At 47.1% G+C, this 15,000-nt stretch overlaps 1 protein-coding gene across 1 annotated transcript in view; it reads left to right on the top strand.

The window, feature by feature from the left end:
* Nucleotides 1-15,000, top strand: part of znf423 (zinc finger protein 423) — a gene marked incomplete at both ends in the record, with an annotated part of 58,779 nt that overhangs the window by 9,846 nt on the left and 33,933 nt on the right. The window contains 13 exons of the mRNA XM_083663838.1: nucleotides 3,536-3,660; nucleotides 3,884-3,965; nucleotides 4,193-4,268; nucleotides 4,874-5,145; nucleotides 5,772-6,055; nucleotides 6,628-7,005; nucleotides 7,759-7,937; nucleotides 8,881-9,420; nucleotides 9,901-10,051; nucleotides 11,057-11,599; nucleotides 11,852-12,036; nucleotides 12,987-13,411; nucleotides 14,808-15,000. The exon at nucleotides 14,808-15,000 is cut by the window's right edge and continues 21 nt beyond it. Coding sequence (XP_083519964.1) covers nucleotides 3,536-3,660; nucleotides 3,884-3,965; nucleotides 4,193-4,268; nucleotides 4,874-5,145; nucleotides 5,772-6,055; nucleotides 6,628-7,005; nucleotides 7,759-7,937; nucleotides 8,881-9,420; nucleotides 9,901-10,051; nucleotides 11,057-11,599; nucleotides 11,852-12,036; nucleotides 12,987-13,411; nucleotides 14,808-15,000 — 3,433 coding nt within the window. The remainder of the gene's footprint in view (nucleotides 1-3,535; nucleotides 3,661-3,883; nucleotides 3,966-4,192; nucleotides 4,269-4,873; nucleotides 5,146-5,771; nucleotides 6,056-6,627; nucleotides 7,006-7,758; nucleotides 7,938-8,880; nucleotides 9,421-9,900; nucleotides 10,052-11,056; nucleotides 11,600-11,851; nucleotides 12,037-12,986; nucleotides 13,412-14,807) is intronic.

Genomic DNA, 15,000 nt, shown 5'->3' with positions numbered 1-15,000 from the left:
CTCTAGAAACGCTATAAATGTAGTAGAAGTGGTCTGAAACTGTCGATAACAGCGACACTCAGCCACAAGGAAAAGGTTTCAAGGCTTGTTACTGCATGAAGAAAAGCTGATATTCTGTCTACTGTTCCCTGAGCCATCTCGGCGCTACGCTAATGCTAACGTTGCTAACGGCTAACGTAGGTCTTGGCTCAGGCTGCCCATTGACAAAAAGTCACCCCCTCTCCCTGTCCATGGGATTTCATCCGTCATTCATTTTTCCATAGACCTTGCATAAAATGCTTATGCTTAAAATTGTTTTACTTGGTCAAACCAAACGATTCAGCTATACTTAGAATCAGGGGAGACCATGTCAAATTTGACTCGGGGGGGGGGGGGGGCAGACTAAAAGTCGACTTTGGCCCAGCGACTTTCTACTAGTGTTCTTGCTAGAAATGCCCATCCTACAACTAACATGATTTTCATTATCGTTTCATTATTAATATTCCCCAAAGCCAAATCTTCAAATGTCTTCTTTTGTCCTGACCAACAGTCCACAACCCAAATAATCAGTTTAGTGTCATAGAAGACTGAATAAACCAGAAAATATTCACATTTAAAAAGTTGGAACCAGAGATTATTAATTAGTCTAAATGATTAATCGATTGGTAAAATGTCTTTCGATTGACTAATGGACTAATGGACTGATGGTTGGAGCTCTAGACACCTCCCTTCCCCCCCAGAGGCTCCAGGTTGTCACACACGAGTGTATTGACATGTGTCCTGCTGTATTCAGAACACAATGTCTTATTAGCCTGTGCATCCTCGTATCCCACTCATGAATATCAATGTGTACACGAATAAACAATATTCTGAATATCACCATGGCAACAGAACTTACTCAGACCACTAAGAAGACAAACAGTGAAGTGAATGAGGTGAACACATTTCTCACTCTCTTCCCTCGGGACGAGCTTCAAGAGCCACTTTAAGAACAGCTGTCATGCATGAAGTCAAGTCAGCATCATCTGCTTTTACCTCTTCACTATCCTCTTATTTATCTCCATGTGTATTTTCTTTATCCTCTGGCTTTTCCAGAGTCGACTCTAAGCTTAAAGTCATCAGGAAACACCATTTTGATGCTGCCTTGCTTCCATAATTCAACATGTTTCTGCTGGAAACAGGATGTTGGGCTGGTGGAAACAGGATGTTGGGGCGGTGGAAACAGGATGTTGGGCCGGTGGAAACAGGATGTTGGGCCGGTGGAAACAGGATGTTGGGCTGGTGGAAACAGGATGTTGGGCTGGTGGAAACAGGATGTTGGGCTGGTGGAAACAGGATGTTGGGCCGGTGGAAGCAGGATGTTGGGCCGGTGGAAACAGGATGTTGGGCCGGTGGAAACAGGATGTTGGGCCGGTGGAAACAGGATGTTGGGCCGGTGGAAACAGAATGTTGGGCCGGTGGAAACAGAATGTTGGGCTGGTGGAAACAGGATGTTGGGCTGGTGGAAACAGGATGTTGGGCTGGTGGAAACAGGATGTTGGGCCGGTGGAAACAGAATGTTGGGCTGGTGGAAACAGGATGTTGGGCCGGTGGAAACAGGATGTTGGGCCGGTGGAAGCAGGATGTTGGGCTGGTGGAAACAGGATGTTGGGCTGGTGGAAACAGGATGTTGGGCTGGTGGAAACAGGATGTTGGGCCGGTGGAAACAGGATGTTGGGCCGGTGGAAACAGGATGTTGGGCCGGTGGAAACAGAATGTTGGGCTGGTGGAAGCAGGATGTTGGGCTGGTGGAAACAGGATGTTGGGCTGGTGGAAGCAGGATGTTGGGCTGGTGGAAGCAGGATGTTGGGCCGGTGGAAACAGGATGTTGGGCTGGTGGAAACAGGATGTTGGGCTGTTGGAAACAGGATGTTGGGCCGGTGGAAACAGGATGTTGGGCCGGTGGAAACAGGATGTTGGGCCGGTGGAAACAGGATGTTGGGCTGGTGGAAACAGGATGTTGGGCTGTTGGAAACAGGATGTTGGGCCGGTGGAAACAGGATGTTGGGCCGGTGGAAACAGGATGTTGGGCCGGTGGAAACAGGATGTTGGGCCGGTGGAAACAGGATGTTGGGCCGGTGGAAACAGGATGTTGGGCCGGTGGAAACAGGATGTTGGGCCGGTGGAAACAGGATGTTGGGCCGGTGGAAACAGGATGTTGGGCCGGTGGAAACAGGATGTTGGGCTGGTGGAAACAGGATGTTGGGCCGGTGGAAACAGGATGTTGGGCCGGTGGAAACAGGATGTTGGGCCGGTGGAAACAGGATGTTGGGCTGGTGGAAACAGAATGTTGGGCTGGTGGAAACAGGATGTTGGGCCGGTGGAAACAGGATGTTGGGCCGGTGGAAACAGGATGTTGGGCTGGTGGAAACAGGATGTTGGGCCGGTGGAAACAGGATGTTGGGCCGGTGGAAACAGGATGTTGGGCTGGTGGAAACAGAATGTTGGGCTGGTGGAAGCAGGATGTTGGGCTGGTGGAAACAGGATGTTGGGCTGGTGGAAGCAGGATGTTGGGCTGGTGGAAGCAGGATGTTGGGCTGTTGGGCTGGTGGAAACAGGATGTTGGGCTGTTGGAAACAGGATGTTGGGCCGGTGAAAACAGGATGTTGGGCCGGTGGAAACAGGATGTTGGGCCGGTGGAAACAGGATGTTGGGCCGGTGGAAACAGGATGTTGGGCTGGTGGAAACAGGATGTTGGGCCGGTGGAAACAGGATGTTGGGCCGGTGGAAACAGGATGTTGGGCCGGTGGAAACAGGATGTTGGGCCGGTGGAAACAGGATGTTGGGCCGGTGGAAACAGGATGTTGGGCCGGTGGAAACAGGATGTTGGGCTGGTGGAAACAGGATGTTGGGCCGGTGGAAACAGGATGTTGGGCCGGTGGAAACAGGATGTTGGGCCGGTGGAAACAGGATGTTGGGCCGGTGGAAACAGGATGTTGGGCCGGTGGAAACAGGATGTTGGGCCGGTGGAAACAGGATGTTGGGCCGGTGGAAACAGGATGTTGGGCCGGTGGAAACAGGATGTTGGGCGCAGGACATAAGACAGGAAAGGGACTGTTGGCATGAAAAGTGCTTTGATCCTAACCACCCGGACGCAACCATGGTGTTTTGGGAACAGGGTTCCCACAGGTCCTTGAAATCATTGAACGTTTTTTTAAATAGACTAAAATAGACATGGGTCATCGAAAGTGCTTGAATTTATATATTTTGTGCAAGAATAGAAATTGAAGTTCTTTTGATATTTTTTTTTACTTAACGTTAGTAAATAGGCTACATTCTGCTGCCTGTACACGTGTCTGCTGTCTGTGTGTCCTTGTTTCACGAGCCACCTGCCTCGAGAAAGTGTGATTTTCTTTGTCGTAACAGTAATTAACCTTGATCCGTGCCTCAAACTCCGCTGTGTTGGCTCGTCGAATTTGAGGGAATCGGGCCTTGGAAAAGAAAAAAAAGTCCTACAAATCAAATGATTGTGAATTGTCTTGATCAAACGTCTTCTTCTTCTCCTGCTCCTCCTCAGCCGCCTGAGCTACCTGAAGCGCCACGAGCAGATCCACAGTGACAAGCTGCCTTTCAAATGTACCTTCTGCAGCCGTCTGTTCAAACACAAGAGGAGCCGAGACCGCCACGTCAAACTGCACACAGGTAGGTGGCAGCCTTATGCCATGAGCACACCCGCAGTCATTCAATGAAACAGAAATACTTTTTTTAATACAAATATATAAAGGAGAAACATTAAAATTAGACTGTTGCCATGACGATAGTAGCGAGTGTATTTTTGGCTGTCTGTGATGTTGTATGTAGAGGAGCTTCTACATCCCTGCTCTGTTCTGCGTAGACAATATATCTCATCTGTCGACTGATACAGGCGATAAGAAGTACAGTTGTCAGGAGTGTGAGGCTGCTTTCTCCCGTTCAGATCATCTGAAGATTCATCTCAAGACACACAGGTGGTTCTTTATCATCCTAATTTCAATTTCATTTTGACTATAGTTTCACTATTATTCTAATTCAAAATGTTGTAGTATAATTAGTATAATATATTATAGTGTGTACCGGTAGTATAATTTTATACAAAAATTACAAGTTTGATTTTTCACCACAATTGTAGTTAATTCTGACTTTCAGTTTGATATTATTTGGATTATCTGTATTTGTTTGTAATTGGCACCCGCAGCTCCAGCAAGCCGTTTAAATGCAGTGTGTGTAAACGTGGCTTCTCCTCCACCTCATCACTGCAGAGCCACATGCAGGTACAGTCCTAGATCTGATTGGGTCTTGTACTACCTGTACTACTGCTATTACTACTGTTACTACTACTAATGCTACTACTGTACTTCCATTACATCTGGGGGGGGGGGGGTGATTTTTACATTAAAACACACCCAAAAGGACATACCCAAAAAGAAACATAATCAAATATAAAACCACATGAGTAAAGCCATACATACAAATGTATTGACAAGGAGGTCACTAGATGCTGGAGACTTTTTAAGGGCAAAGTCAGGCCTTTTCATGAATTGCCAGATATCTTGAGCAAACCTTGGAAGAGAGCTTCTTTTAGGGCTGCTCCTCCATGTTTTAGTGTATCTCTCAATCGATGCATTAATAGTTGTCATAACATTTTCACAGCAGGTATTGAAGGATGTACACACCATACAGTACACACAATACAGACATAATACACAGAGTACCACCAGAGGTCTACAAGGGTATGCACTTTAGTACATGAGTCAACTGACAAAAGGGTAGACTTCAGCTCACTGGCATGATGACATCATACATAGACTCTTTACTGAATATATCTACAGTCATAAATTGCTTTTAAAATGATCGACTACCTTCCCGACTGTCGCAGGCTCACCGCAAGAACAGAGAGCACCTAGCGCTGAGGAGCGAGCGTGACGGAGAGAAGAAGGGCGAGGTGGACCTGGAGCAGGACCTCTACATGTGTGATTACTGTGAGGAGACCTTCAGCCAGACGGACGAGCTGGAGAAGCACGTCCTGACCAGACACCCCCAGCTGTCTGACCGAGCCGACCTGCAGTGCATCCACTGTCCCGAGATCTTCCTGGACGAGGCGTCGCTGCTCACGCACATCGAGACGCAGCACGCCAACCGCAAACACAAGTACTGCAGAGCTTCTGATCAAACCTTTGCTTAGAATACTGTCGTTGAGGACTTATCTAATAAGAATAATAATAATAATTCATGTATTTTATATAGCGCTTTTCAATGACACAAAGCCGCTTACAGTAAGAGTCGACAGAAAACAAGAAAATAGAAAACATGTTACCTGAGTTCTATTTACACTGGGAACTCGGGATTTCCCAGTTCACAGACGGGAATGCTCCTGCATCGACAATAGTGAAAGCTGTAGTAATACACTGTTTATTAGCACTGCTGTTTTATTTTGCGTATCATGAAATCAGTTGTACACATAGTACTGTCTAACTTCTATCTGTGGACATGTTGCTACGGTGTTTGCATGTGCAAAATACCAATGCTATGCGTTGTCAGCTGTTCTTGCTAACCTGGCTAGAGCTAACCCTGGCTGGTTTCCCCCACTGTTTTACTGGAATGCGATCAACTCGCGTGTGACATCATTCCCAGCCGGGACTTCCAAGTTCCGAGGCAAATGGAACGCAACATTACTGTGATATTGAATTCTTCCGGGGTCTCGAAGCGTTCCTATGATGTGGAATGTAGGAATAATCTTGGGTATGAATGCATGAACCTGGATTCTGTATCCCCAGATGCCCCGTCTGTTCAGAACAGTTTCCTTCTGTGGAGGATGTCTACTGCCACCTAGACAGCCACCGCCAGCCCGACTCGTCCATCCACAGCGCGGCCAGCCCCGACCCGGCGCTGGGCAGCGTGGCCTCCATGAGCTCGGCCACTCCGGACTCCAGCGCCAGCCTGGAGAGAGGCTCCACACCAGACTCCACACTGAAGCCCAGCCAAGGCAGCGAGCGTGCCCGCCGGAGAGGCGCCGACACCGTGGAAGAGCTGGCTCTCAGCCTGGCTCATCACGTTGGAGGTATGCTCTGCTCATCTCTCAGCTAAAACCAGTTGACTTGAATATACATCGGCTCACCTATTAGGACGGATCTTTTATGGCTGCAACTAACTATTGTTTTTATTACCAATTAATCCATCGATTATTTTCTCGGCTAATCGATTAGTTGTTTGATCAATAAAATGTCAGAAAACGGTGAAAAATGTCGATCTCTTTTCCCCCCAAGCCAAAGATGACATCCTCAATTCCTTGCCAGCAGTCCACAACCCAAAGAAACCAGGAAATATTTACATTTAAGAAGCTGGAACGACAGAATTTTTGTATTTATTTTTCTCTTAAAAATGAGTCTGAACGATTAATCCATTATTAAAAGAAAGTTGGCGAGTAATTTTGTTTTGATCGATTAATGGTTGTAGCTCTACGATCTTTGTGCTCAATGTATCTGTCAGTCCATCTTTCTCAGTACCAGTAAAAACAGTCTATTTCTCATTCACAGGCAGGGGACATAAGTGCTCAGTTATCTCTGGACACAAACCTCTCTTGAATCTGTCCCTGCTGCTACGTAACACGTCTCTGTCCTTCTCCCTGTGCAGGTGGAGGGGGACACTGGGCTAAAGTGACCTACTCGTGCCCTTACTGCTCCAAGAGAGACTTCCACAGCCTGGCGGTGCTGGAGATCCACCTGAAGACCATCCACGCAGACAAGCCGCAGCAGAGCCACACCTGCCAGCTGTGCCTGGAGAGCCTGCCCACGCTCTACAACCTCAACGAGCACGTGCGCAAAGCCCACCGGGGCAGCGGGGGCGCTGTGTCGGCGGCAGCCACTTTTCCCCTGCTGCAGTTCACCAACGTGTCGGCGTTCCACTGTAACTACTGCCCGGACATGTTCGCAGACATCAACTCTCTGCAGGAACACATCAGAGTGTCACACTGCCTGCCGGGGGGCATCGTGGCCGGATCCACCACGTTAGGTGGGTTTTTCAATGCATGGACTTGTTGTATGTGTTGAAGGCCACTATTCCTAAATGATGGAAACGGACCTTCATGCTTCACAAGCTTGGTTCTGTTGGGTCACTATTACACCAGCATGTGTCATAGTGACATTTGCTGGTCATTTGCTGGTAATTTGCTGGTCATTTGCTGGTCATTTGCTGGTCATTTGGAGAGACTTGCAATGGTGCTGCCAGCCCCTCGGTCCGGCCCGGGCATTATGGGGCATTATAGGGGCCAGATGCGGCCCTCATGATGGTACTGCCTCCTGGCCTGGGAGGTCCAAGACAAACCACACCATTTTGATGAAGCTAGAAAAATCAAATGAGATGACCTAAATTGGCTTTTATTTTGAAACAGTTTTGTGTTTGTGTGTGAGCTTCTTCCTGAATAAGTGCACATTATGTTTTCTATCATTTAATCAAGTGATCAAATTAGAGGTTACGGCATGACAGGGGGGAAAATTGGCCTCCGGCAACAATCTGGGGGTTTCTCATGTGGCCCCCCCAGGAAAAATAATTGCCCACCCCTGCTCTAGGGCCTACAGTGTAGGACCAGTTTACAGGAAAACTATAATACAACCTAGATTTATACCAACCAGGACATTGAAATACAATATTGATATCCATAGCAATCAATTTGTATCATAGAGTAAACTCTAAATGATGTCAACTGTCATAACATGATGTAATGAAGCATAACATAAATGAACATAAGCTAACTGCTGTGTCCAGAGGGGAACCATGCCTTCTTCTGTAACCAGTGCTCCATGGGCTTCCTGACGGAGTCGTCCCTGACAGAACACATCCAGCAGACCCACTGCATCTCAGCCGGAGGGGGAGGAGCCTCTGGAGGAGGCGTGACCAAGCTGGAGTCCCCCGTGCTCCAGGCTGCATCCCAGTCTTTCATGGAGGTGAGAATCAGCAACTGTACGTTAGATCACAGTTGACTTGAATTTGGTTTGAGCTGCAGGCCTGGGTGGTGAGGGTGCTGGCCTGGGTGGTGAGGGTGCTGGCCTGGGTGGTGAGGGTGCTGGCCTGGGTGGTGAGGGTGCTGGCCTGGGTGGTGAGGGTGCTGGCCTGGGTGGTGAGGGTGCAGGCCTGGGTGGTGAGGGTGCTGGCCTGGGTGTCTGGTGATGGAAACAACACTGGAAAATTAACACTTCCAGAATAGAACTTGAATTTGGTTTGAGCTGCTGGAAACAACATCTCCAAATCAACACTTCCAGAATAGAATTCAACAGTGACCGCCCACTTTTTCTCAGCTCCCGTTCCATCAGAGAATTCCCTGTTCATTTTCTCCATAAACATCTTGAAAAATCCTTCTATAAAGAGTTTTAAGCCTGGAACCAAGCCAACCAGCCACCTACTGAATCATGAGTGACCATAAAACATTTCACTTGGACCAAAAGCAACAAATAAAAACGCGGGTGGCTGGTGGTTATTTTTGTTTCAGAATCAGTGTTATTTTTCTTTTTCAAATCCTACTTTAGAGCTAGTTAAAAAAGTCAAAACCCCCTGGGCAATCTAAAGTGATAAACAAATCTATATAGAGTTCTTACTATCTTAATAATTGACTTATTAAGCTGTAGGTTTTTCTATCTACTATTATTTTGCATATCTGAACTTGCAGAAATTATGAATAAGAATTCAGCTTATGACCTTTGCATGTCTCTTTCTGTATCTCTCACTTTCTTTCTTTCTTTCTCTCTTTCCCATCTTTAATGTCACTCAGCTGACTGTATAATAGTAGATCTCACTATATAACGTATAACAAAATCATCTTTAAAAAGTAAAATATTATTGTCCATGTACAGGTTTACTCCTGCCCTTACTGATATTATTGTCCATGTACAGGTTTACTCCTGCCCTTACTGCACCAACTCTCCCATCTTCGGCTCACTCCTCAAGCTCACCAAGCACATCAAGGAGAACCACAAGAACATCCCGTTGGCTAACAACAAGCGGCAGGCCAAGGTGGCTGACCTAAGCCCCGCCTCCTCCGACGTAGAGATCTCCTCCCCGAAGCGTCACAGGCTGGGAGGGGACTCCACCCCCTCCATGGGCACCAACGGGGACTACCCGTGCAACCAGTGCGACCTGCGCTTCTCCAGCTTTGAGGGTTTCCAGACCCACCTCAAGTCCCACCTGGAGATGCTGCTGAGGCGTCAGTCCTGCCCCCAGTGCAACAAGGAGGACTTTGAGACCCAGGAGGCGTTGCTGCAGCACCTGACGGTGCACTACACCACCACCTCCACCCAGTACGTGTGCGAGAGCTGCGATAAGCAGTTCTCCTCCGTGGATGACCTGCAGAAACACCTGCTGGACATGCACACCTTTGTCCTGTACCACTGCACACTATGCCAGGAGGTGTTTGACTCCAAGGTCTCCATACAGGTGAGTGAGACAGACAGCTGCTTTACTTTGGCTGCTTCCTGTCAGCTCTCTGTTCTCTCCTGTCCTTTACTATTCATTACACAAAGTCACAACTCATGAAACACAGAGCTTTCTTTCTTTCTTTCTGTTGTATATTTAACTATGCTAACAGAGCCAATCACTAACAGTAAATTTATTTCATGATTTATAAGTACCGGTAAATGTATAATTTATACAATAAAAAGTCAGTTCATTCTTCATCTCCAGACCATTTTCCCTTCCTTTCCTACCCCCTCCGCTCCATTAAATGTATATGGTATCTGATCTACAGTATGTGATGTGTAGAAATGAATGATTAAAGCAGGCACAGCAGTAAAGCATGTTGGTGGTAAAGCAGGCACAGCAGTAAAGCATGTTGGTGGTAAAGCAGGCACAGCAGTAAAGCATGTTGGTGGTGCCTGCTCTTAATAAAGCATGTTGCTGGTGCCTGCTGTTGTGCAGGTGCACCTGGCGGTGAAGCACAGCAATGAGAAGAAGATGTTCCGCTGCACAGCGTGTGCCTGGGACTTCAGGAAGGAGACGGACCTCCAGCTACACGTCAAACACAACCACCTGGGCCAGAGTGTGGGCCTGCCCGGGGGGCTCGGCACAGGTACTGCAGCAGCACACCTTTCTGCCACCACTAGAACCTGTGGGCAAAGTGAATGATGGGATGAATTTAATTCCAAAACCAGACAGTCACTATTTGGAATTAGTCAATTCATAATGGAATACGGCACTAACGTTTTGGGAAATTGGCTTGTTGGTCAACTTACCTTTACAGTACCTTACTGTATCCTAATATGTTAGCATACTGCTATGTTAACTACCCACACTCAACTAGGATTGTCTAGTGCAGTGATACTGAACCTTGCCAATCACACACAATCCCAAAAAAGTCCCTTTCCTAGATTTTTATTTACTCATTTATTTTAAGTAGGCCTTAAAAGAGCCGCATGTGGCTCTAGAGCCTCGGGTTGAGTATCACTGGTCTAGTGTAAGTCTAAGAAGATCGACATTTTAGTAATCCAGAGTTGATTATTATTTTTTCTGTCTGCCAATCCTCTTGTCACATAAAGGGTAAACTGACCAACAGGCCAATTTCCCAAAAAGAGATTAAACAGAGAATAGACAAATTTAGTTGCCATAGCAAAGGTTGCTTGGTGCAGTGAAAATAATGTTTATTTATTTATTTATTTATTTATTTATTTATTTATTTATTTATTTATTTATTTATTTATTTATTTATTTCAATTTCACATGGTCTCATCAGTGTCAGAATGCAATAATAATTTAGATTAACAGGGCCAGGCAATAAGTATGTACCAAATGCTGCACCACAGATGGCACGGACAATTTTAAGTCAGAGTCAATCTAACGTGTGATAACTAACATGATGCAAAAAAAGTGAAAAAGTTCACAGAAAGAGAAATCAATAAAAGTGAATGAAACAATATCCAGAGGCTGGTATTGTATTGCAGTCTGCTTGCAGTGTATTGCAGTCTACTTGCCAGCACGTCTGGAGACTTAAAGTAGTTCATTTTTCAAACTTCTGTGAAGATGTGGAGTAGAGAAGGTACATACAGTACATAATGCTAAGCTGACTCCCATCACACAGGACTCAAGCCCCGGAAGTGCATCTTCTGCGGGGAGACGTTTGGGACGGAGGTGGAGCTCCAGTGCCACATCACCACGCACAGCAAGAAGTTCAACTGTCGCTTCTGTGGCAAGGCCTTCCACGCCCTCACGCTGCTGGAGAGGCACCTGAGGGAGAAGCACTGCGTCTTCGACGGCGGCAACATCACCGGCAACGGAGGCGGCGCGGGGAGCGGGGCCAGCCACAACGGGACCCCCAACGGCCTGGCTCAGTCGTCCAAGAGGGGAGGAGCGGGTGGGGCGAACACAGGGGTGGAGAGGGTCACGGTGGTGGCTGCCGAACAGGCCGACCTCCAGAACATGCTGCTGAAGAGCGGGGCGGTGGGGGGAGGGGGGCAGGCGGACACAGCCAACAGCCACGAGGCGAGCGGAGGGGAGGAGGAGCTGGACAACTCCGAGCCCATGTACGCCTGTGACATCTGCGGAGCGGCCTACACCATGGAGTCCTTGCTGCAGAACCACCGACTGCGCGACCACAACATCCGGCCGGGAGACGACGATGCTTGTAATTACTGGTTCCTTGTCATTTATCCGCACTTTTTAGTTTCAATAGTTTGATTCTATTGAATTAGAATTGTTGTTTTCCTTATCACATAGTGGCCAAAAGGGTTTCTGAGCTGGAAGTTGACTTCATAAAAAAAAAAAAAAAATCTGATTGTCATAAATACTAAATAATAAATCATGTTATATGTTGTCCTCTATACAGATGTAATAATTTGATGACTTCAATGATGATGATGGTTATTTTGTATATCAGGTTCTCGTAAGAAGAAGGCAGACTTCATCAAAGGAAACCACAAGTGCAACGTGTGCTCCAGAACCTTCTTCTCGGAGAGTGGGCTTCGTGAGCACGCTCAGACGCACCGCGGCCCGGCCAAACACTACATGTGTCCCATATGTGGCGAGCGATTCCCCTCTCTGCTAACCCTCACTGAACACAAGGTACTGATGTCGCACCTGTATGTTTGTGTGAAGGTGTTACTCTATCCACGCAGTAGTTCTACCACCGTGTAGGTTCCACATTTCTCCACACAAATAAGATCATTTGTCCGTTCATCTGGAATAGAATACGAGTTGATCAGCCAAGCAGCATTTTGGTAAACAAACTGGGTGGCAACGGCAATGGAACCCTATGGAGCCTGAGTTTGAGTGTCTGACTCTAGCCCGCTGACCGTGTTTACATTTTAAAAACTGTGCCAGTTCACACAACTTTAACACAACATGCATATATTATACATCAAACTCTCTGAGCGAATTCTGCTCTCACTCAGAATGTCAAAATATAAGCGATGTGATGTATACTTTTTGAGATATTAACGTTTGTTTGGCACAACTCATACTAGTTAACTGCCGCGGGGTTACGCATTTTGGGTGGCAGTGACACTGATTGGTCCTATAGAGATCGTTGAGGGTTATGGTTAGAGAGGTTGTTTTTTAGTCAGTAGATGGCCTCACAGGTATAACAATGCAATAGTCTGTAAGCACATGGTTTGTGTCTGATACATAGTTTGTTTACAGCTCTGCTACATTTGTGTTGTTTTGTGTACAGTACCTGTCTCTATCTTTTGATGTTGAAACCTCTTTAGGCATCCTGACTTAGACTTAACAAAAACACACACAGTTAAGTCCATAGAGGCAATTTGTGCTTCAGAAGCCGAGCAGAATGTTTTTGAGCATATACAAAACAAATATAAAGGTAATTCAATTGCAGTCGGTTGTCATAGCAGCACGATGATGATGAACACTTTTGTCAGTGATAATAACACTATTGTTCATCTTTACGTCTGTTCAAATGCTTTTATCAATGGTTTGATCATCAGTGACTGTTCTTCCAGTGTTTCTCTTGCTCTTGGCTGTGATTGATAGCTCCTGCTAACGCTGGCTGTCCCCAGGTGACCCACAGTAAGAGCCTGGACACGGGCACCTGTCGGATCTGTAAGATGCCCCTGCAGAGCGAGGAGGAGTTTATCGAGCACTGCCAGATGCACCCGGACCTCCGCAACTCCCTCACCGGCTTCCGCTGCGTAGTCTGCATGCAGACCGTCACCTCCACCCTGGAGCTGAAGATCCACGGCACCTTCCACATGCAGAAGCTGTCCACAGGCTCGGGGCTGGGACCCGCTGTGGCGGGAGGAGGAGGAGGAGGAGGAGGAGGAGGAGGGAACGGCTCGGCTTCCTCCTCCCCCAACGGCCAGCTGCAGCAACACAAGCTGTATAAATGCGCCTTGTGTCTAAAGGAGTTCAAGCACAAAGGGGAACTGGTCAAACTGGACGTCAACGGTCTGCCTTATGGCCTCTGTGCTGGCTGCATGAACAGGTAGGTGGACTTGGGTGAAAGGATGCTACAGTATAGAGACACTGCGTCATTCAGAAGCCACGCCCAAGACGGGAGAAAACAGAAACCCCCCCTCCAATACTGGCGTTCTCCTATGTCACGTGCATGGTTGCGTGTTGTACAAAAAGATCGTATATACGGAAGATGAACACTCCAACTTACTTCTTGACAGCTAGATCCACATTTTTCTTCTCACCAATTCTCAATGGCTTCCTTGTTTTGCTCAGGAGTACAAAAAAACTTTAACTGCCAATTTTTTACATTTGTTGTCTGTGCAGCCCCGCACCACACAACAGCTTTTAGCTATGTTTAATTCAAGGAAAATGACGCTGGTGTGTGGAAATGAACGGAGCTTTTCCCCCGTGATGGGCGTGGCCTATTTCATGCAGTGTCTCTATAGCCACTCTCAGACATGAACTCTGGACTGTGTGTGTTGAATCAGGTCTGGACATTTCATACAAGCGCCATTGTTGTTGTCACACACGAGGAGATCCTCCTGTGTAGAGAGTAGAGAATGGGGGGAGGGGGGTGCATGACGTGGTGTGCTGCGTGGGTTTCTGCGAGACAGACTTTTAATGACGTCTTTCAATGTAGACTACATCAAAGATATAGAAAGCGATCCTTCACTACATGAAAAAAAAAAATACTTCAACGCTTCTGGCGATAGGGTTGGAAAAAGGTTAGAAAACGTGCGGTGGCAATGTGCCAAAATGTGAGCAGTTTGCAATCGATCAAAAAGTTTCCTGCCACCCTGCCCTGCCCAATAGTGGTCTCGCTAACATTAAACACTGGACAAGGCGATTTCACAGCCAGGTTGACAACATATCTGAGCCGTTTTCAATTGTGTTTCTCCCCACAAAAGTGATCTGTCGAATATAGAATACATCACTATCATGAGTCACTCTGCGTCTGCGAGCAACACGGACATTCTACTAGGGGCTTGGGTGGGTAAGATCCGTTTGCACGGCCGTGCGCTCACAACGGACTATTGTGTTCAGACATACAGAGTAGCATCTGAGTAACATCTGGATATCTTCAGGAGTTCAATGCATGTCTGAAAAGGGCTTACAGTATGTAGACAGCTCTTCAGCTACTGTATGTGAGATGAGTCAAAGACTTTGAAATGCAAAATCACCACCCAAACATCAATCAAATCTATCCCAGGATATCCATGATTTGTGTTCTACTTCTTAAATCAACATGACATTAGCTTATTCTTAAATCACCATTAGCTTGCTTTAAAGGGATAGTTCGGATTATTTGTAGGAGGTAGTTATCGATAGCCAGTGTTATACAGTATATTTCTGTTTACATTTCAAGTCGGTCAGTCGTTGGACTAAGTCGACTAAAAATCGAAACTATTCATCAATCCAATCAGGGGCACGAACGGCCAGAGCCCCAGCCAGGGAGGGGGCGCCACACCGGGAGAAGCCCAGGGAGAGAAGCCCGTGTCTGGTCTGAGGTGTCCGGAGTGCGGCGTGAAGTTTGAAAGCGTGGAGGACCTGGAGAGCCACGTGCAGACAGACCACCCCGAGATCAGCCCAGAAACCAGCGCAGCAGGGAAGAAGGCA

This window comes from Poromitra crassiceps (genome assembly GCF_964638095.1).
Source record: "Poromitra crassiceps genome assembly, contig: HAP1_SCAFFOLD_393, whole genome shotgun sequence".
NCBI lineage: Eukaryota > Metazoa > Chordata > Actinopteri > Beryciformes > Melamphaidae > Poromitra > Poromitra crassiceps.
This window is presented reverse-complemented; position numbering and strand designations above follow the sequence as displayed.